At 41.8% G+C, this 24,111-nt stretch overlaps 1 protein-coding gene across 1 annotated transcript in view; it reads right to left on the bottom strand.

Moving 5' to 3' along the window:
* Window positions 1-914: 914 nt before the first annotated feature.
* Window positions 915-24,111, bottom strand: part of cfap161 (cilia and flagella associated protein 161) — a 44,611-nt gene continuing 21,414 nt past the window's right edge. Inside the window, exons 3-7 of the mRNA XM_059952635.1 lie at window positions 23,131-23,354; window positions 19,277-19,358; window positions 18,162-18,320; window positions 11,371-11,444; window positions 915-1,456 (exon numbers count right to left, since the gene is read on the bottom strand). Of these exons, the coding sequence (XP_059808618.1) occupies window positions 1,246-1,456; window positions 11,371-11,444; window positions 18,162-18,320; window positions 19,277-19,358; window positions 23,131-23,354 (750 nt within the window). The 3' untranslated portion in view covers window positions 915-1,245. The remainder of the gene's footprint in view (window positions 1,457-11,370; window positions 11,445-18,161; window positions 18,321-19,276; window positions 19,359-23,130; window positions 23,355-24,111) is intronic.

Raw genomic sequence — 24,111 nt, 5'->3', positions numbered from 1 at the left:
TTCCCATTGACTAGCTGGAATGAATAGCCTTGATGTTTGCTACACTGCATGCTGAGGCTTTATAAGGCAATGGTCTGGCTATATTTGGAGGATCGTGAGCCTGTTGAGATTTTTTTTACCTGAGAAAAAATATTCCAGCATTATTGAGGGTCCAGGGCCGGTTCACAAGAATGATGTTGGGAATGAAAGGGTTAAAGCATGAAGCGTGTTCGATGACTTTGGTTCTGTACTTGCTGGAGTTTAGCAGAATGAGGTGGGGATCTCATTGAAACCTACTCGATATTGAATGGCCTAGATAAAGTGGATGTTGAGAGAATTTTTCTAATAGTGGAACAATCTAGGACCAGAGGACACTGACTCAGAATAGAAGATGTCCCTTTAGAGCAGTGATGAGAATAGATTTCTTTACTGGTAGGATGGTGAACCTGTGGAATTCATTGTCACAGATGGTCATGGGGAACAAGTCATTGTATCTATTTAAAGTGGAGGTTCTTGATTAGTAAGGGAATCAAAGGTTATGTGGAGAAGGCAGGAAAATGGAAAATAAATCAGCCATAATCAAACGGTGGAACAGACTTTATGGGCCAAATGGGCTAATTCTGCTGCTCTGTCTTAAGATATTATTTCTATCTACTTGCAATGCAATTTTAATTGATCAAGCAGCAGAATTTTTGTGTTCTCGTTTCTTGTAGGCCAATCTGCTATCACCTTCAGCAGATACAATAATGTGTGGTTGGGTATTGTGAGAAGACCAAGAGTTGAGGGGTGGCACTGGTACTGGATGTTATCTCACTCAACCACAAGTTGTAGCAAAATGTCTAGATGATCATTTCCTCTTTAAGCTTAAGATACTGAGAATTAGAATTACTCTCATTAACAACCCAAAATAAAGAGAGTCAAGCTACAAACCTGAACACATTTTACTACACTTCAATATTTATTTAGCTACTTAGATAACAAAATACATTCAGTCGGTTTTCTAAAGAACATATTTGTCATTATTTTACCTTTGCCTCTCATTCGTTGTTAGGTTTTAATTCAAGTGAACATTCTGACAGTCTGCACAAATTGTAGAAGGTTTGAAGCTTCTGTGGACATAGTTTGATTAAGTTCAACACATTATAAATATATAAGGAATCATCCAACTAATTAAAGATAAATTCAGATAAATTCAGGTTTGGGAAGCAGAACTGATATATTTCTATTCAAATAAATCGGAAGGCATGTGATAGTAACAAATGAGGTTTATTTTTGAGTGAAGCAGTCAGATGATTCCGGGCTGTGCTTTTTCTTTGTTTCTGGGTTTTTACTAACAGGTGGAGGCATATGAACCATGATTCCATGAGGAACTCTGGGATCCCCAGTGACAATTATCCAATGGTTCGGGTCTTCTTCAGCCCGATGGGAATCGAGGAAGGTGTGAGTAGTAATTTCATGTTCTCTTCCAAACATTGTCCTGCAAAAAGTACAAAATATTGCTGAGCACAATTCAGATTTTTTTAAATTATTTGTACTTACAAGGTTAGTCATGAACCAAATTCAAACCTGTCTTAGGAGTGACCTGGATTGGTTCCAGGTTGCCTACCTTCACAACTGATCAGCCCTCTTCTTGCTCCTACAATTAGGACTTAATTTTTATTTGCAGAGTTTGTTTTCTTTTGCACGTTGGCTGCTTGTCAGTCATGACTGTTTATGTATAGTCCTTCATAAATTCTACTGTATATTTTTTCATCCCCCCCTGTAAATGCCTGACAGAAGATGAACCTCAATGTAGTACATGGTAAAATATGCATACTTTGATAATACATTTACTTTGAACTTTGAATCTAGTTGAGTTAGTTTCTGCTCAATGTGCTTGCTTCGTCAAACAATTTTGGGAGTATTTAGTGTAATCAATGTAAAAGATGGTGGAATTTTAAGCACAGTTTATAATCAGTGCAAATCAGCCTTCTGCATTGAACCAAAAGCTGGTTGTGCTCATAATATAAGCTCGGGTGAATAAGTACCCATTTGAAACTTCCACTAATTGTATTTCTTTATTCATTGTCAGGGAAAGAGCTATCTTTTCAACACTTTGAGGAAATGAAGTTACAGGCAATGGATATCTCTACCCACTCAAGAGAAGATAATGGTGAGCCACTTTTTTGAAGCACTGCTATCCTTGTCACTACACTGATGTTGTTGGGTAGTGGAGTCCAGGATTTAGATGCAGTAACAGAGAAAAACTTCCAAGGCAGCATGATATGTGATCTGAAAGAAAACCTGGAAGTGGTGTATTTCCTTGCATCTACCACTTTTATGCACGCTGCATTCAATGCATAAGCAATGAAGGAAATGAACATTTATAGAGTGATACAGCATGGAATCAGGCCCTTTGACCTAACTGGTTCGTGCTGACCAAGATGCTCATCTAAGCTAGTCTCATCTGCCCCAATCTGGCTCATAACATTCTAAAGCTTTTCAATATAAGTGTCCAAACAACTTTGTGAAGTTGTTATTTTCTCCATCTCTACCACTTTCTCTAGCAGCCCATTCCATTTACATACCACCTTCCTTGTAAAAAAAAGTTGCCCTTCAAACTCCAATTAATACTCCTCTCTCATCTTAAACCTCTGCTCTCTGATCTTTGCTTCCCCAGCCCTGGATAAAAGGGTGAATTGAACCTTATATATGCCCCTCAGGATTTTATTTACCTCTAAAAGATCATCTCTCAGTTTCTTGCATTCCAAGGGAAAAAAAATCTAATTTTAGTATCTGCAAATTTATTAAACATGCCTTGCACATTCTCATCCAATTTACTGATAGAGAAAACAAGCAACAATGGACCCTGTACCGACCCCTGAACCACACCACTAGTTATGGGCCTCCGTTCCAAGAAACAACATTTATCTATTCACAAAAATACAACTGCAGATGCTGTGGATCAAAGAATACGTACACAACGCTGGAACAACTCAGCTGGTCAGGCAGCATCCGTGAGAAAAGAGTAGCCAACATTTCAGGCCGAGACCCTTCATCAGGAATGGGGGGAAAGAGAGGACCGAAGCCCAGTAATAGAGATAGGGGAGGGGGAAGGGCTAGAGGCGCCAGATGGAGAACCAATCAGAGGAAGGATAAAGGGGGGAGGGGATAAGCATGAAAGAACTGTAGAGGTAAAGGAGCAGGAAGTTGAAAGGGGAGAGAGGCAGAGAGGGACCTAGGATAGGGGAAGGGGAAGGGGGAGGGAATTACCGGAAATTGGAGATTTCAATGTTCATACCACCAGGCTGGAGGCTACCCAGATGGTAGATGAGGTGTTGCTCACCCAGATGGTAGATGAGGTGTTGCTCAATACCCAGACGGTAGATGAGGAGTTGCTCAATACCCAGACGGTAGATGAGGAGTTGCTCAATACCCAGACGGTAGATGAGGAGTTGCTCAATACCCAGATGGTAGATGAGGTGTTGCTCAATACCCAGACGGTAGATGAGGTGTTGCTCAATACCCAGACGGTAGATGAGGTGTTGCTCAATACCCAGACGGTAGATGAGGTGTTGCTCAATACCCAGACGGTAGATGAGGTGTTGCTCAATACCCAGATGGTAGATGAGGTGTTGCTCAATACCCAGACGGTAGATGAGGTGTTGCTCAATACTCAGACGGTAGACGAGGTGTTGCTCAATACCCAGACGGTAGATGAGGTGTTGCTCAATACCCAGACGGTAGATGAGGTGTTGCTCAATACCCAGACGGTAGATGACGTGTTGCACAATACCCAGACGGTAGATGACGTGTTGCACAATACCCAGACGGTAGATGACGTGTTGCACAATACCCAGACGGTAGATGACGTGTTGCTCAATACCCAGATGGTAGATGAGGTGTTGATCATACCCAGACGGTAGACGAGGTGTTGCTCAATACCCAGACGGTAGACGAGGTGTTGCTCAATACCCAGACTGTAGATGAGGTGTTGCTCAATACCCAGACGGTAGATGAGGTGTTGCTCACCCAGACGGTAGATGAGGTGTTGCTCACCCAGACGGTAGACGAGGTGTTGATCATACCCAGACGGTAGATGAGGTGTTGCCACCCACTTCAACTCTGCCTCTCATTCCCATCTAGATATGTCCATACATGGCCTCCTCTAATGCCATGATGAGTCCAAACTCAGGTTGGAGGAGCAACACCTCATCTACCATCTGGGTAGCCTCCAGCCTGGTGGTATGAACATTGAATTCTCCAATTTCCGGTAATTCCCTCCCCCTCCCCCTATCCCAGGTCCCTCTCTGCCTCTCTCCCCTTTCAACTTTCTGCTCCTTTATCTCTACAGTTCTTTCATGGTTATCCCTTCCCCACTTTATCCTTCCTCTGATTGGTTCTCCACCTGGCGCCTCTAGCCCTTCCCTCTCCCCTATCTCTATTACTGGGCATCGGCCCTCTCTTCCCCACCATTCCTGATGAAGGGTCTCGGCCCGAAACGTTGGCTACTCTTTTCTCACAAATGCTACCTGACCTGCTGAGTTCTTCCAGTGTCGTGTACATATTCTTTCTAACATTTATCTATTACTCCCTGCTTCCTGCCATCAAGACAATTGTGTGTCCACAATTTAGGGTGATTGATGAGATGAAAGTCTAACAGGCTGCTTTATCCTGGATGGTGTTGAGCTTCTTGAATGTTGTTGGTGGTGCATTCAGCGTAGCAAGTGGGAAATGCCACATCATGGGGTATTAGGGACTGAATCAGACACACAATACTCAGCCTCTGATTTGTTCCTTTGGGCGCATTAAATTGATAGATCCAGTTGAGTTTCTGCTTACTGGTAAACTCTGAGAATGTTGATGATGTTGCAATAACACTAAATATTAAGATTAAATGATTAGTCTCTCTTGTCAGAAATGGTCAATGCCTGGCACTTTAGTGTCACAAACGTTATTTGCCATTTTTCAATCCATCTAGGTCCAGCTGCATGCAAACATGTATTCTCGGCTTGCTGAGAAGTTGTAAATGGATTGACAGTTGTGCAATCATCAGCAAACATCTGACCTAAAGATGGAACAACTGAACATGGCTGGACTTTGAACATGATCCTGAGAACCTCCTGTAATAGAGCCTTGGGTACTGAATATTGTGCAACTGATTCAGTCCCTACTACTCCAAGATCAATTTCCAAAAACCACACCCTTTTTCCTTTAAGTATAGCCCTACCATTGGAATACTTTCCTTTTCATTTGCACTGACTTGCATTATCCTGATTTCTGGATGTTTCACTCAAGTAATCCCTTGATGTCAAGGACAGATAGCCAATATTACCTCTGGCAGACAACATTCTGGTTAATGTTTAGACCAAGACTATGATCAAGCTTGACCCAAGTAGACATAACAAGCCTCAAAAGCAGAATCAGTTTGCAAATTATTTGTGAGCAAGTGATACATCTATCATTTTGCATATGACTGAGAATAGATGAACTGGGGATGCAACTAGTCACATTGGATTTTTCTTGTTTATTGTGAATCTTGGCAATCCTCCACACTATGGGGTAGATGTTTATGTTCTAATTGTCCTGGAACAACATAACTTGAGGCAAGGCAGCTTGATAAATGCAAACAGCTGGACACTGTTTGCTCCCTTTGCCTTTTTATCTGATGTTCTCAGTCATTTGCCATCATGTGAAGTGAACTGAACTGATCAAGAACATCCAGAAGTTCAAAACCATCCAAGATAAAGCAGCCTGCCAGACCTCCGTTTCATCCATCATCATATATTGTGGATACACAATTGGCTTGACAGCAGGTAGCTTCTGTGACTGTAGGTGTCTCTGAAGAAAGCCGAGATGGATCATTTGCTGACCATTGCATGCCAATTAGCTTGTCATGAGTGCTCACATTGTTGAAATCCCATTGTTAAAGATGGGGATATTCACCCATTAATTTTCCATCACTGCTCAAAACTAGATTTAACAAATATTCCAGAGTTTAATTTTGATCTGTTGACTGTTGGATTTCTTAGCTTTGTCTATTTCATCCTATTTTTTACAACTTAACATAAAAAGAATCATGCATGGCAGCTTCATCAGATTGACAACTCATTTTTTAGGTATGCCTGTGGCAAACCTATCTGTACTCCACGTTGAACCAGGTGATCATCTAGACTGAATATAATGATTGAGAGAAAAATAAGCAGGGCATTGAGGCCACAAACGGTAGTGTACCTTTATGCTGCTCTTTATCTCTCATGTTGATTCATTTAACCATTCTGGCAGTATCATCTACAATTAGCCAGCATTACTCTTGAAGATGGACAATGAGAAACCCATCCCAGACGACATTCTGTGTCCTTGCTACTCTCAGGTGTTGTTCAACATAGAGAAAACCAATTCATAAAATGGAGATGGTAATCAGGAGGAGGCTTCCTTGCACATGCCTTAATGACTTGCAACTTCTAGAGCGAATGGTGCAAACTCCCAGGCCACCTATACATATCACAATACCCCATTCCTGGTGGTGTGATCTGCCACTCACATTGGATATATGAAGGATCGTAACAGAAGCGTCTGGCAAGTTGCTTATAAGAAATGATTCTGTGAGTACAACTATATTAGAGACTGGATGGGAATAATTTTGCAATTAATAAATTTGGAGCCTGGGTCGATATGAAGTAGTTAGTCCTGTTTTGTCCTATTTCTGTTTTCAACTACAAACCAGGCCATTTCAGAAAACTATCTAGGATACTGCAGGTCTGATTTGGTTTGGCAGATAGGAGGAAAAGTCTTAATGAATCTAATTAACATTAACATTTCTGTGGTCACTGTTACTAAAGTTGTTTATTTTAAATTGCAGACTGCCGGCTGAACAGTAGCTGTGTTTGTCCACAGCAGCCGTGATCAAATCTGAACTCATGTTACTGCATTGTTAATTCACCCCACTGGATTACTCAACTACTAATTTAAACATTGTGCCACAACCATTCCAAGAGTTTAGTTTACCAAGAAACTACTTAATACATTAATATAAATACAAAGTGGATGATATACACCTATTAAATGAAATTAGTAACTCAAAATTAGGTGGTTGATCGAATTCTAACTTTTTAAAAATTGTAATTTTGAGTAAAACATTATCTGATTTAATTAAACTTCAAGTTACCATCTTTAAAATATTTTAAATTGTTTTTATATTTTAAAACTACTCAATTACACTGATTTGATATAGATATTATATTTGATAATATGCAATAGAATGGCATACCAGACTTGAGGCATAAACATCTGCATTCCTTCCAGTTAATATAATTATATGATGATGATGGCTGGTTCTTCGCTTGTGAAAATCAGGAGGGAAGAAGAGTCCTCAGGAGCGAAGGCACAATCCTTGGTGACTGTGGAGGGCAATTCTGGATCTGCAGACTCTGGAGCAGTAAGAATGTGGGAACAGCTGGGATAGTTGGATCCTTCCTGTGTCTCCACTTCTCTTCAGCAGTGGCTCTTCTGGAATTCTTGGCTGCTCAGTGGATTAACGTTCTCCTGAGGTCTCTGTCACAAGCCAGCTGCTGCCACTCATACTGGCCTGAGAGAGCTGCTGCTTAAGTTGGTCTGGACTTCATGCGCAGGGCACCACAATCTCTCTTGCTCTGAGAGAGTTCTCCGTAGAGTACTGCTTTCAGTAACCTGGAGCTGTCCATGCAAGACACGTGGCCTGACCAGCCGAGCCACTTGTCCAGCAAAATGTCTTCAATGCTTAGAAGCTGAGTCTTCTCCAGGACCACTGTGTTGGAGACTCGATCCTGCCAGCTGATACCCATGAAGGAGCGGAGGCAGCGCTGATGGAAGCACTTGAGCAATTGCATTGGCTTATGGTACAAGACCCAAGTTTCGGAGCTGTAGAGTAGTGTTGGGATGATGGCAGCCCTGTATACCTGGATTTCTGTTCACAGCCACAGCTCTTGGTTCTTCCATTCACGTTTCTGGAGGTGCTGGCTCTTGTGAGTCAATTGTCAACAACCCTTACTACCGTAGCATCATTGGAGATGGCACTGTCCAAGTAAGTCAACTGCTCAAAGGTGGTCGTCAATGGTAATCCGATGTGGGTGGTAAACACCAAGGGGACTTCTGATGGAGGATCATTATTCTCTTCAGACTGACCATTAACCCAAAAGCCCTTGCAGCCTTGGCAAACTGAGTGAAGCGTGTCCTCTGTGTGCATGAGAAAAGCAGAGTCATCTGCATATAGTAGCTCTAGCATGGTTTTTGTTCCAGCAAGAAGATGAAAGAGGTTGAAGATATATTCTGTCAGTGTGGAACCAAATGTAGATGCTTTCTGAAGTGGTCTCTTTTGCTTCCCATAGTATCATGCTGAAAAAGATGAAAAAGAGCACTGGTGCCAAAACACAGCCTTGTACTGATGGAGAATGGGTCAGACAAGTCGCCATTCTGTTTAACCTGACCGCTTGTCGTCATGGCCTTCATGAAGCTGCTGCCGGATGGTGAGGTATTTTGAAGGACAGCCGAGCTTCAACAGAATCTTCCAGAGACCATCCCGGTTAACTGTGTCGAAAGCTTTTGTCAGGTCAATGAACACCGCATACAGTCCAATGTTCTGTTCACAACATCTCCTGTATCTGTTGCAGGACAAAAATCACACTGGATGTGCCTCTCTTTGCTCTGAATCTGCACTGACTCTCTGTGAGGTTGCTTTTGACAATGGTAGGGATGATTCTGCATACGAGAGTTATGGCAAGGATCTTCCTAGCCATGGACCACAGGGTAATGCCTCTGTAATTTGAGCAATCAACTTTCTCCCCTTTGTTCTTGTACAGGGAGATAACTACAGCATTGTGTCGGTCATTTAGGACTGAACCCCTCTCCTAACAAAGTGTGAACAGGTTTATGAGTTCACTCAGGAGAATGCCTCCACTCATTTTGTACGCTTCTGCTAGGATCCCATCAATGCCTCAGGCTTTATGGCATTTTAGCTTGGAACTAGCAGCTTTGACCTCATCCAGAGTTGGTAGGCCATCAATCTCAAGCCTGACCTCATGCTGGGGATCATTTCAATGGATGCTTCTTGTACTTGATGATTATCCTCGAAAAGGCTTCCAGAATGCTCTGTCCGTTACTTCATGATGCCTTTCTTGTCTGTCAGCAGGCTGGAGCCCTTGGATTGGCACAAAGGGGCTTGAATCTGATGAGTTGGACCATGCACTACGTGCAGCAATTCATAGAAGGCTGATGTGTTGCCATTGTCTGCACAGTGCTGCGTTCATTCAGCTACGGCAGTCCACCCATCAGTTTGCATCTGTCTCGGTTTGGTTTGGAGGTTTCTGTACGCATCTCCGTATTCTGTCTTGGCTGCTTGGTCGTCAGGTCCAGACAGCACCACTTGATGGGAGGAGTGTTTCTTCTGGAGCAGGTTCCACATTTCAAAGTCACTTTCATCAAACCAGTCCTTGTTTCTTCCTGAGGAGTACCCAACTACCTCGGCAATGATGGCAGTCTTCAGGTGCTCCTATTTCTTTCCTGCGTTGGAGTCTGCACTTGGGGTGCTTTTGCTGTCCAGTTTCTCCCTTAGCTTGATCTGGAACACATCTCAGAGTCCAAAGAGATTATCCACCTGGAGCCTCTTCGGCCATGGTCTTTTCCTTATTGCCAGTTTGATAACCAGTCTGACTTGCACCCTGACCAGTTTGCGCTCAGCACGACCTGGTGTGTAGAACATCCAACAAATCCTTTTGGTGCATCAGGATGTGGTCCAGGGAGTGCCCCTGTTTGGATCGGGGGTCTCTCCAAGTCGTCTTGAATCTGGCTCTCTGTTGAAATGGCATATTTGTTATAACCAGGCCTAATTCTGTTCAGAGCTCCATGAGCATCCTCCCGTTGTCATTGCAATTTGCGACACGATGATGACCTAAGATTCCCAGCCAAATATCAACACCTATACCCACCCTGGCACTGAAGCCGCCTAGGATAATGATCTTATCTGCCTTATATGTTTTCAATAAGAGGGATTTTAGCTCTCTACAATATGCCTCTTTGACAGTGCGGAGACACAGATGCTTAGAAGGGTGACAAACTGGTTATCTTGCAGTAAAAGTGGCAGGGACATAAGTCAATCTGAGCGCCTGACCAGTAGGCTTTAAAGCTTATTGATAATGATGCTTTTGATCATGAAACCCACTCCTGATTGTCTGTTCTTGTTGCTTTTTCACCTGACCAGACGAGAGTGTAGCCTGTATCACGCTCTATCAAAGATCCTTAGTCTGCAAAATGTACCACTTGTAGCAGCGATGTCAATGTCCAGCCGAGGTATTTCTTGTACCACAAGTGATGAGCATCTTTGGGGTTGGTCACTTCGCATTGTGATTTTGAGATATGTTGTCTTCTTTGACTTAATTTCCTTTTTCTTACCACTTGAGTGAGATTCCCATTGAGCCAAGGCAAACCAAATGGCGGTGAGCTAAGCTTTCTTTTTTGGATCACCTTTTCCATCCAGAGCAGGCGGTGCTATCCCTGAAGAGGGCTGCTCGGTCACTGCTGAATGCTGTTGTCGCCTCGGGTCAACAGACAGACAACCCTTGGGTCTGTGCCACCTATATGCGGAATTGACACTGCGCCTTCCAGTGTCATCTAACACCTGTAGTTTCGCCCATTCTACATCGCTGTAGGACTTCTCTTCCCACCTGCACTGCGAAGGTTTATAGTGAGGATCAGAACACGAGGACCAATTCCACTCTTCAGGCCAGTGGATATTCCAGAGTGGCATAGCAAGCTGCAATGACTGCAGCGACTACAAGGCTGTGGGTTGAGTACCAGAGTTTTCCTTCTCCTGGGTAGACTGCCTGCCAAGGCTAACAAGTCCTATCTACCCATTTGGAATCGGAGTTGTCCTTCTCCTAGGCTGGCTGCCTGCCAAGGCTGAAGAGCCCAGCCTGCACACCCAGTTATACCGTTGGACCCTCGGTTGAGCCATGACATAGCAAAACAAGAAAGAACAGGGATGCCATGTGAAGCCATTGCTATGGGCACAGCAGTGTAGGACAGGTCATATGCATGTGATCTCCTGCTAAGCCAAATAGTGGTCCTGCAGCGATCACTACACCTGGAAAGGAGAGGTACGGGAGACAATTCACCTTCCTTAAGTGAGCAGGATGTCCAGCCCAGGACTCGCCCACCTATGATTATATAGACAACATTTATCCCTCAAGTCTGATGTGCCATTCCATTGCATATTATCAAACAAAACATTTATTCCAAATCAGTGTAACTGAGTAGTTTTAAAATATAAATATGATTTAAAATATTTTAAAGATGGTAGCTTAAAGTTCATATAAATATATTCATAATATGAAAATGAAAACCATTATTCATTTTCTGTACTTTTCTCGCAATACTTACCAGAAGGAGTACTCCTGAAGAACTGCTAAAGCCTGATTTGTACGAACATGGTTGATAAGCACTTTAACATTTGCCTACAAAATTAGAAGTAATAATATCATCACATTAGCAAACATTGCACTGTGATTTATTTCTAGTGGGAGAGAATTAATAAGCAGAGAAAATACATACAATTTATAGTAAATTTATATATGCCACTCATGGAGAGCTGTGCATATTTCTGACCTCTATTTTATAAACGTGTTGACATAAAAGCATTGTAAAAGCTCCAGGGAATATTTACAAAGAGAATATCTGAAGTAAGGAAAACACCGAGGTTCAATTCTCAATAACAGATTGAAGAGCGACTAGACAGAAGAGTTTAAGACCATTCCACCGAGGTGCAACACGGAGCGTCATAGGAAGTCATTCCTGCCTGTGGCCATCAAACTTTACAACTCCTCCCTTGGAGTGTCAGACACCCTGAGCCAATAGGCTGGTCCTGGACTTATTTCCAATTGGCATAATTTACCTATTATTATTTATGGTTTTATATTGCTATATTTCTACACTATTCTTGGTTGGTGCGACTGTAACGAAACCCAGTTTCCCTCAGGATCAATAAAGTATGTCTGTGTGTAAATAGTTTGTTAGGTAGGAAGGACTGAAGACACTTCCACTCAAGGGGACGTGGTTGTGCAGGCTTTCGGGGATGGAGGTATTGAGAAGGATAGTTGGAACAAAATTAAATGATACTTTTAAAAATTAAAGCCCAGTAAAAATGGTTTAAAACATTAATTTCATGCTAATTATTTAGCAGTATAAATATACAGTGAATTAATGACAAATAAACAACACAAAATCCTAAGTGGACATTTCAAATGAACAGCTGTGCACTAGATATAGTAGGACTGAGCAATTCAATGGTGCCTCGAAGAGAATGCGAGGTCAGATGCATGTGCATCAGACCCCAGTACATTCCTGCATTCTGACTAATGCAGGATTATAGGATATAATGGGTAGAGACCCTTGTGGATTAAAGCTTGCATCTCAACTCTCAACAATCTATAATCAATCACTTAGATGAAGGGATTAAATCGACATTTGTTCTCAAGGCTGAGCTGTGAAGAGGGCAAAAAGAAACTGCAAAGGGACAAAGACCAGTTAAGCATTTGGGCAATATGATGGCATATACAGTTAAATGTGAGGGGAAATTAAATTTGCCACTTTGGTAGGAAGAATGGAAAAATAGGATATCTTTGAAGGTGAGAGAGTATTGGTTGTGCAGAATATTATATTTGGCCTCTTACAACTGGGTGTTGGTTGATCATAAGGATAACAAAATACAAGAGTAAGTTGAGCTGTAATAATAAAATCATTATACCATAAGACATAGGAACAGAATTAGGCCATTCAGCCCATCAAGTTTGCTCTGCCATTTCATCATGGCTGATTTACTACCCCTCTCAACCCCATTCTCCCACCTTCTCCCCACAACCTTTGACATCCTGACTAATAAAAAACTCATTTAAGTATACCCAAAAACTTGGCCTCCACAGCCATCTGTGGCAAAGAACCCCATAGATTCACTAACCTCTGGCTTAAGAAATTCCCACTCATCTCTGTCCTAATTGGACTTCCCTCAATCTGTGCACTTTGGTCCTAGACTAAATCACTAGAGCAAATATCCGCTCCTCGTCTACTCTTTTCTACTCGTCTAGGCTTTTCAATATTCAATAGTTTTCAACCAGCTCCCCCTCATTCTTTAAGCTCCAGCAAGTGATGGTCCAGAGCCCATCAAAATGCTCCTCACATTAACCCTTTCATTCACTAAGTCATTCTCATGAACCTCACCTGGACCATTCCCAATGCCACCACATCTTTTCTTAGATAAGGGGTCCATATTTGCTCATAATACTCCAAGTGTGGTCTGACCAATGCCTTGTAAAGCTTCAGTGTTACAACCTTATTTTTATATTCTGGTCTTCTCGAAATGAATGTTGTATATTTGCCTTCCTTATCACTGAATCAACCTGCAAGTTGACTTTTAGGGAATTCTGCACAAGGACTCCCAAATCCTTTTTTTCCATGTTTAGAAAGTAATCCATGCCTTTATTCCTTCTGCCAAAGTCCATGACTATTCTCTCAATTGGTCCAAGTCCTGCTGCAAACTCCTTTCTTCCTCAACACTACCTGCCCTCCACCTATCTTTGTATCATCCATAAACTTGGCCATAAAGCCATTAATTCCATGGTGCAAATCACTGGCATCTAACATGAAAATAAATGGTTCCAACACAAACCCCTACAACACTATTAGGCACTGGCAGCCAACCAGAAAGACCCCCTTTATTCCCACTCTTTGCCTCCTTACAGTCAGCCAATCTTCTATCCATGTTAGTATCTTTCCTGTAATACCATGGGTCTTATCTTGTTAACCAGCCTTATCAAAGGTCTTTGGAAAATCTAAATTAACAATATCCACTGACTACTCCTTGTCTATCATAAGACCATAGACCATAAGACAAAGGAGCAGAAGTCAGCCATTTGGTCCATCAAGTCTGCTTCACCATTTTATCATGAGCTGATCCAATCTCCCCTTAAGTCCCATTCCCCTGCCTTCTCACCATAACCTTTGATGCCCTGACTACTCAGATACCTATCAATCTCTGCCTTAAATACACCCAATGACTTGGTCTCCACAGCTGCCCGTGGCAACAAATTCCACAGATTCACCACCCTCTGGCTGAAATTTTTTTTTCGCATCTCTGTTCAGAATGGGTGCCCTGCAATCCTCAAGTCATGCCCTCTCGTACTAGACTCTCCCACCATGGGAAACAACTTTGCCACATCCACCCTGTCCATGCCTTTCAACATTCAAAATGTTTCTATGAGGTCCTCTCTCATTCATCTAAACTCCAAGGAGTACAGTCCAAGAGCGGTCAAACGTTCCTCATATGTTAACCTTCTCATTTTCGAAATCATTCTAGTGAATCTTCTCTGAACCCTCTCCAACATCAGGACATCCTTTCTTAAATAAGGAGCCCAACACTGCACACAGTACTCCAAGTGAGGTCTTAACAGTGCCTTATAGAGCCTCAACATCACATCCCTGCACCTATACTCTATTCCTCTAGAAATGAATGCCAACATTGCATTCGCCTTCTTCACCACCGACTCAACCTGGAGGTTAACCTTAAGGGTATCCTGCACGAGAACTCCCAAGTCCCGTTACATCTCAGAACTTTGAATTCTCTCTCCATTTAAATAAAATCTCTATCCTGCCTGTTATTTCTCAAAGAATTCTAAAAAAATTGTCAGACAAGATTTTTCATGAAACTGACTTTTTTACCATGTATTTCCAAGTGCACTGAAACCTCATCCCGAATGATGGACTCCAGCATTTTCTCAACCACTGAAGTCAAGCTAACTGGCCTAAATTTCCATTCTTCTGCCTCCCTCCCTCTTAAAGAGCGGAGTGACATAACAATGCACACTTTACATGCCTTTTGTATCTCCTGTGATAATTTGTAGCCCACATCCTGGCTACTGTTCGGAAGGGTGTAAATAACTCCCATCAAGGTCTTCTTACCCTTGCAGTTTCTTAACTCTACCAATAAGGTTTCTACATCTTCTGATCCCACTTTACCTCTTCATAAGGATTTGATTTCATTTTTTACCAACAGAACCATCCAACTTCCTCTGCCTACCTGCCTCTCCTTTCGATACAAGGTGCACCCTTGGATGTTAAGCTCCCAACCATGATCTTTTTTAAGCCATGACTCAGTGATGCACATAACGTCATACTGTCAATCTCTAACTTCACTACAAGTTCATCTACCCAACTCCCAATTTCAATGTGTGCATTGAAATATAACACCTTTGGTCCTTTATTCATAACTCTTTTTGATTTTGCTCCTATATTGCACTTCAATTCATCCCACTGACTGCATCTTTGCCTTGACATCTGCCCTTCCTTCCTCAGTCTCACTACATGCTGCATCTACTTGTATACAAACTGCCCCAGTCTCAGCCCTATCACTCCAGTTCCCATACCCCAACCAAATTAGTTTAAACCCTCACCAATAACAGAAAAGTTACTGGCATAGTTAGTCCATTGGCTGATTGGTAGGAGGCAGCGAGTGGGAATAAGAGGATTCTTTTTAGGTTGACTGCCAGTGACTAGTGGTGTTCTGCAAGGGTCGGTGTTGGGAACCACTTCTTTTTATGCTGTATATCAATTATTTAGATGATGGAATAGATTGCTTTGTTGCCAAGTTTGCAGATGATTCAAAGGTTGGTGGAGGGCAGGTAGTGTTGAGGAAACAGGTAGGCTGCAGTAGGAATTAGACATATTAGGAAAATGGGCAAGAGAGTGGCAAATGAAACATAATTTTGGAAAATGCATAGTCCTGCACTTTGGTGGTAGAAATAAATGTGCAGCCTATTTTCAAAATAGGGAAAAAATCCAAAAGTCTAAGATGCAAAGGGTCTTGCGAGTCCTTGTGCAGAACACCCTAAAGGTTAACTTGCAGTTAGAGTAAGAGGTGAGGAAAGCAAATGTAATGTAGCATTCATTTCAAGAGGTCTACAATATAAAAACAGGGATGTGCTGCTGAGGTATTGTGAACAGTTTTGGGCTCCTCATCTAAGCATTGCAGACAGTTCAGAAGAGGTTCACAAGGATGATTCCTGGAATTAAAGGGTTACAAGGAACGTTTGATAGCTCCGAGTGTGTACTCGCTGCAATTTAGAAGGATGGGGGGGTGGGGTGGATCTCACGGAAACCTTTCAAATGTTGAAAGGACTAGACAGAGTAGATGTGGAAAGCATGTTTCCCATGGTGGGGGAGTCTAGGACAAGGGGGCACAGGTTCAGGATAGAGGGGGCGTCTATATAAAACAGAGATGTGGAGAAATTTATTTAGCCAGAGGGTGGTGAATTTGTGGAAGTTATTAACGCAGGCAGCTGTGGAGGCCAGGTTGTTGAGTGTATTTAAGGTAGAGATTGATAGGTTCTTGATTGGACATGGCATCAAAGGTCATAGGTAGAAGGCCAGCGAGTGGGGCTGAGCAGGGAATAAAAGGATCAGCCATGATTGAAAGGTGGACAGACTCAATGGGCCAAATGGCCTAATTCTGTTCCTTATGGTCTTATGTCCTTTAATAAAAAAACTCTGGTGTGTGGCTTTATCCAGGCAAGAATACTATATCTTAAAGGAAATTGAATGAAGATTCAGTTGATTGATTCCTGGCATGGTTATCAAATAGGCAGAATATTGGCCCTGCATTTCTTATAGCGCAGAAAAACAAGACACATATTCATTGAAACACAAAATTATTCTCTTCTTTTCTCAGCAAGAAGATGCTGGTTCCCCTTGTTAAAGGCTAAACAGCTAGAAGTCATGACCTCATGATAAGAGACTGTTTAGAAAGGAGATTAAAACTTACCTCATTCAGAGTGCAGAAAAGCTCTGTAATTCTATCCACAGACAACTGCATAGACTCAGATGGTGTGTGTATTAATGATTCAGATAAATAACATTTTGGGCACTAAAGTATTAATGGCGTGGGAAAATGACCTTTCTAAAAAATGGAGAAGGCTTGTGCAGTCTTGTGACCCACTCTGTCTTCTAGTTATTATAGTTTTATTAGATCTAGATTGCTTTGACATAGATTAAGCTTTGATACAATTCCACAGATTGTGTTAAATTTATCAATGTTCTCCACTGGAAACAAGGAAAATTATTTAATTGGAAAATCACTTAATGTGAATTTAAGCTACACAAAGAAACACAAAATCAATGAAATCATACATTTTGTTTCTCACGGACCATATAAGCTCTCTTGATGACATACCAAGGCAAGCTTAATAGTTTATAAACCATTAGACCCCAAACAATAATCTTACATTTTGTATTACAGTACAGTTGTCATGAAAATTGGAGGTTGAATAATCCTTAAAAGATTACTTAAAATACTGTTTTTGGCACCCTGTGAAGATGCCTGTAAGAATTCCTCACTGTTTGGCCGGCTTGATAACAGCAGACATTCATAATGCCAGGAATCTATTGAGGTGATAAATGGAAGCAGCAAACTTTGGAGAAAAGGAGAGATTACTAGATTGTTGTATGTTCTGTCACAACAACAGGCTCTTTTGTGTTGTCAATGACCACAAATTCTGGGCCAGGACATTATTGCACTGAGTGCCTCCATCAGATCAGGGGTTCCCAAACTTCTTAATGACATAAACCAACACCATTAAGCGAGGGCTCCGTTGACCCCAGGTTGGCAACCCCTGCACTAGATCCATATAATGTTCGATGTATAGCTATGAGGTAGATCAGATTCTGCTATATGATAATTCCATTGTATTTCTTATAACATAGGAGGAGGAAGCTTAGTTCATCAAGTCCATGGCGTCTCTCAGGGTAATGCCATCAATCTCATTTCCCCAAATATTTTCTCTGTAATCTATTCTCACTGACATGTCATCAACTCTCCCCAATTCTCCGTATCCTCACTTGCAGAGGTAAATCACAATCATCAATTAACATGTCAACCAACGCATATTTAAGATATAAAAAGAAACCAGAGCACAAGGGGAAACCCAAACCATTGTAGGAAGAATGCGCATGCAGGGTTAAGCCTGTGAGACAGCATAATTTAGCAGACTAATTTATAACATAGCTTACTTGAGAACTTTGCACAAATCTGGTCTAAAATTTAAACTGTGAACATTTTTACTCATTATAATATTAAAGTTAAGTTTAAGGAACAAATCTCAATCCAACACAATTTAAAAATTTCCTACTTGCACCGGGTATCCATCGTACTCAAGCCGCATCTGCGGGTCAAAGTACAAGACCTGCCAACAATTCAGGAAGGAAAGCTGATCTGTCAGGTTCACTAGCTGCATCCGAGATTTTTTGGCAAATTTTAGAAGTAATTTCATATCACTTGTCAGATATAGCTGTAAAAAGGAAAACCATCCGCAGCTTAGAGCAATAATCATGAGAACACATAATAAAACAAGTAGTCACAATTAAAGTCAAAGAATCATAGAGAAGTACATCACAGAAGCAGGTTCTTCAGCCCATCATTGCCAAATCATTTGAACTGCCTACTCCCATCGACCTGTACGGTGACCATAGCCTCCACACTCCTACCATACATATCTACCCAAACTTTTCCTAAGCACTGAAATTGAGCTTGCATGCACCACTTGCACTGGCAGCTTGATCCACACTCTGTCAATCCTCTGAGTGAAGAAGTACCCCCTCACGGTCCCCTTAAACTTTTCACCTTTCACCCCTAACCTATGACCTCTAATTGTAGTCCCACCCAAACTCAGTGGAAAAGGCCTGCTTGCATTTACCCTATCTATACCACCTCACATTTTTTTTTAATGTTGTTTCCCTTACCTTTTCTTCCAGTTTCTAATTGCTTTATTACAAGTATTATATCAGACTTTTGGAAATATCAGAAAACAGCATTATGAAAGACTCCATGCACCCCTCATACAATCTCTTCTCCTTCCTGCCATCTGGAAAAAGGCTCCAAAGCATTTGGGCTCTCATGACCAGACTATGTAACAGTTTCTTCCCCCAAGCTATCAGACTCTTCAATACCCAGAGCCTGGACTGACACCCTGCCCTACTGTCCTGTTTATTATTTATTCTAATGCCTGCACTGTCTTTGTGCACTTTACGCAGTCCTGGGTAGGACTGTAGTCTAGTGTAGCTTTCTCCGTGTTGTTTTTTTTCCGTAGTTCAGCCTAATTTTTGTACTATGTCATGTAACACCATGGTCCTGAAAAACGTTGTCTCATTTTTACTATGTACTGTACCAGCAGTTATGGTCGAAATGACATTAAAAGTGACTTGACTTGACTTGACTCAAAATGATTGCCATCTGGCGTTAAAGTACCTGTCCAGCAATTCCTTCCATTGTTTTGAGAGCAAAGCTTTGTCCATATCGAAGAGGATCACCATTGCAACTACCATCGACACTGATTGGAAATAAAAGATTGGTGAGGGTGAGAAGCACAAAAAAATGAACAAAGCAATAATAAAACCAATATCAGCAATGTAACTTTGCATGCATTTTATCGATTAGCTTAGGGTTTTAATATAATTAGATATAATATAATTAGAAATTATATTATTATCCACTGAGAACATCTCCAGTTTTTGAAATAGCACACCTGTTTCCATTTTTAAAAAATTACAATGCAGATTATTAATGGTGGACGAATCCATAAAGTAGTTATTTGGTTTGTCAGTTGACTGTTGTAACCATGTACACTTTGGTCTGCAAAGCTAAGGAGAAAGAGACAGGGGTTGAAATAGTAAGCTGCCCTGATAGAAATAGCACAAATATGATGGGCAAAACTGTGTCCTTCTGTGCTGTGATCTTTCTATACTTATCCAGCCAATATTGCCTCTGATGATATGACAAATGTGTAACTATATTTCAATCTTGCAAAATCTGACACTCCTTTGCAAAATGAAGCATCAGCTGTCCCCCAGAGTTGGTAAATCTATTGGAATCTTTCTAATTTACAAGAGTACTAAAGAATAATCATTTTAGCTGGAGTCAACTTAAACAAGAAGTCCCAATTAACAAAGTGGGAATAATTTTTAAATGGATAGAACTAGGTTGCTTTTCTTGAAGGTTACTCATTGTGTCTAAAATGTTCATTTGAGAAATAATGTCGTATTCTTTTTTAGGTGTCCTCCCTGTCCAAGGAATGTTTAGTGAGCTGCCCTTAAACGTCTGTTTGTAGAGCTCCTCTTGGTCTTTTTTAAGATGGCATTCTTGCTGATTATTTTCACCAAGCAACTTGGCTTTCTTTATGAGCAACACACACAAAATGCTGGAGGAACTCAGCAGGACAGGCAGCATCTATGGAAAGGAGTACAGTCAACGTTTCGGGCTGCAAACCTTCGGCAGGACTGGAGAAAAAATGCTGAGGGGTACTTTAATGGGGGGAGAGAGAAAAAAGCCAGGTGATAGGTGACACCTGGACAAGGAGGGTTGAAGTAAAGAGCTGGGAAGTTGATTGGTGAAAGAGACAGAGGCCATGGAAGAAAGAAAAATGGAGAGCAGCACCACAGGAAGGTGATGGGCAGGTAAGGAAATAAGGGGAGAGAGGGAAATGGAGAGGTGGGGGGTTGGGGGGCATTACTGGAAGTTTGAGAAAATGACGTTTGTGCCATAAGGCTGGAGGCTACTCAAACAGAATATAAGGTGTTATTCTTCCAACCTAGGTGTGGCCTCATCATGACAGTGAATGGATATTTTTGGCATGGGAATCGAAAGTGAAATTAAAATGGGTGGCCACTGAGAGATCCCGTTTGTTCTGGCGGATGGAGCATAAGTGCTCGGTGAAGCGGTCTCCCAATCTATGTCGGATCTCACCGGTGTACAGGAGGCCACACCACGAGCACCGAAAATAGCAAATGACCTCAACAGACTCACAGGTGAAGTGTCGCCTCACCTGGAAGTACTGTTAGGGCCCTGAATGGTAGTGTGGGAGGTGGTGTAAGGGCAGGTGTAGCACTTGTTCTGCTTGCAAGGATAAGAACTATGAGGGCGATCAGTGGGGAGGGATAAATGGACAAGGGAGTCACATATGGAGTGATTCCTGTGGAAGGCAGTAAGTTTGGGGGGGGGGGGGGCGGGGAGACATGCTTAATGGTGGGATCCCATTGGAGATGGTGGATGTTCCATAGAACTATGTGCTGGATGCAGAAACTAGTGAGGTGGTAGGTGAGGACAAGAGGAACCCTATCCCTGGTGGGGTGGCAGGAGGACTGGGTAAGAGCAGACATGCATAAAATGGAAGAGATGTGGTTGAGGGCTGCATTGATGGTGGAGGAAGCCTCTTTCTTTGAAAAAAGAGGTCATCTCCTTCGTTCTAGAATGAAAAGACTCATCCTGAGAGCAGATGTGGTGGAGATGGAGGAACTGAGAAAAGGGGATGGTGTTTTTACAAGTAGTAGAGTGGGACAAGGTGTAGTCCGGGTAGCTGTGAGAATCCATGGGTTTGCAATGAACATCTGTGGAGAAGCTGTCTCCAGAGATAGAGAAAGTAAGATCGAGAAAAGAAAGGGAGGTATCAGAAATGGACCAGGTAAATTTGAGGGGAGGGTGGGTTGGAGGCACAGTGGATGAAGTCAACGAGTTCAGCATGGCTGTAGGAAGCAGCACCAATCCAGTCGTTGATGTAGCGTAGGAAAAGTGTGGGGACAGTCACCAGTGTAGACTTGGTACATAGATTGTTCCATGTAGCCAACAAACAGGTAGGCATAGCTGGGACCCATGCAAATGCCTTGGCTACCCCTTTTGTTTGAAGGAAGTGGGAGGAGCCAAAGGAAAAACTATTGAGAGTGAGGGCAAGTTCCGCTAATTGGAGGAGAGTGGTGGTGGAGAGGAACTGTTTAGGTCTGGTGTTCAGAGAAAAAAGGAAAGCTTTGAGGCTTTCCTGGTGGGGATGGAGGTGTGTATGGACTGAACATCCACAGTAAAGATAAGCTGATAGCGGCCAGGGTGCTTGAAATCCTTGAAAAGGTCAAGCACATGTGAGGGGTCATGGCTGTTGGTAGGAAGGGACTGAACTAGGGGGGAGAGAACAGAATCAAGGTATGCGGATATGAGTTACTTCATCCCTCCCCAACCAGGTTTCACCTATCACCTGGTGGTACTCTCTCCCCTCCTCCCACCTTTAAAATATACTCCTCAGCTTTTTTTCCCTCCAGTCCTGCCGAAGGGTTTCGGTCTGAGACGTTGACTATACTTTTTTCCATAGATGCTGCCTGGCCTGCTGAGTTCCTCCAGCATTTTGTCTGTGTTGCTCAGATTTCCAAAAACTGCAGATGTTCTCTTGTCTGTGGCTTTCTTTATCATCGGGTTGTAAAGGTCAAAATTAGAGCAACACCAATAGTCTGGATCTTCCCTCCATTTATTTAATTAAGTACATGTTGTTATCATACATTAAATTATGTTCATGATTTCCATGGTTACAAGACCAGTATTCATAGTCAGAATGTGTCTTTGACAAATTTTACATTCTTGTTATACTGTAGCTCTATGATGTGATTGAATCACCAGAGGTTTATATACCAGTCTTAGTCTTCCCTTGTAGGTAAGTTGGACTCTAGACCTCAGAGTCTACCTCGTTATGATATTGCATTTTATTGTTTACCTGTACTGCACTTTCTCTGTAGCTGTTAACATTTTATTCTTCATTACTACCCTTTTTACTTGTTCTACCGCAACGCACTGAGCAATGATCTGATCTGTACGAACAGCAGGCAAGAAAAGTTTTTCATTGTATCTTGTTACATGTGACTATAATAAACTATTTCTAATTCTTCTAGATTCTGGATTGGTTTCGTTCAAGATCCAACTAGAATACATATGAAAGAAATACATAATTTTAACATAGCAAATGTGACTGTTCTCATTATTTTGATTTATAGTTAATTTAAATTCAGCAACTTTGAATTAAATGCAGACAATAGTAACAACCGACATTCAGGAGAAGTCTTCAACCTGTAGTGATATCTGTTTCTCTTTTCACAGATTCAGCCTGATCTGTAGAGTATGTACAGCATTTTTGTTTTTATTTCAAATTTCTAACTGCAATTTTTAAACCATAATTATTAGTGCATAAGTACTCCAATATAAAATTTAGCTACTGGTAAAACAACTACTTTTGCCATACCTGTCATTGATTCAAAGGAACATTATTAACACAAATTCAAAGCCCCTCTTACCTCGTAATAACAAAAGTATTCCTGACACAGGGTGTTAAGTTCCTGCTGCCACATACTTCACATGGTGAATCAACTTTTTTACTTGTCATAAATCTTTTTTCATCAACATTCATAGTTAATGCCATGGGGTCTCGAGGCAAATGACTTTGTTCTGTGCCAGGATTAATAAGTAACACCTGGTCACCAAAGTGAATATATCCATCAGTACTCTTGGCAAGCTCAGTCTAAAAATTAGGAAAGAAACTTCTTGTTACTGCAAGCAATGTTGTCAATTATGATACAAAGCTAAAATAAGCACTGTCTGGAATTTATTACAAGAAATATAGAAATACTAAAAAAAGGAGAAGTAGGCAATGCATCCCCTTCATCCAACTCTTATCATTCAATACAATCATGGTTGATCAGCCACTTCAGTACCTCTTCCAACTTTCTCTCTATATGCCTTAATTCCTTATTCATTAACCACTAATCTTCTTGAAGACTTGGCTTCCACTGTCTTCCGTGATAGACAATTGCACAGATTAATCTCTGCCTGACTGAAAAGGTCTTCTGATTTCTGGTCTAAATAACTTAGCTTTGTCAGTCTGTGACCCCCGATTCTGGCCCTCCAGCCATTTGGTACATCTTCACCAAATCTGGCCGTTGCAATAACAACCTCACACTCAACATCGGCAACACCAAGAAACTCATTGTGGATTTCAAGAAGGGGAAGTCGGGAAAGTCGGCACCGGTCCTCATTGAGGGGTCAGTTGTAGAAATGGTGATCAGATTTAAGTTCCTGAGTGTCAACATCTTTAGGGATCTGTCTGGGCCCAGCACATTGATGCAATCATGAAGAAGGCCCACCTACAGCTCTACTTCTTTAGGAGTTTGAGGAGATTTAGTATATCACAAAGACTCTTACAAACTTCTATTGAAGCATGGTGGAAAGCATTCTGCCTGTTTGCATCACAGCCTGGTATGGAGGCTCCAATGTACAGG

The sequence above is a fragment of the Hypanus sabinus genome, chromosome 28, assembly GCF_030144855.1.
Source record: "Hypanus sabinus isolate sHypSab1 chromosome 28, sHypSab1.hap1, whole genome shotgun sequence".
NCBI classification, from domain to species: Eukaryota; Metazoa; Chordata; class Chondrichthyes; order Myliobatiformes; family Dasyatidae; genus Hypanus; species Hypanus sabinus.
The sequence above is the reverse complement of the archived record's forward strand: the minus strand, read 5'-3'. Positions and strand labels throughout refer to the sequence as shown.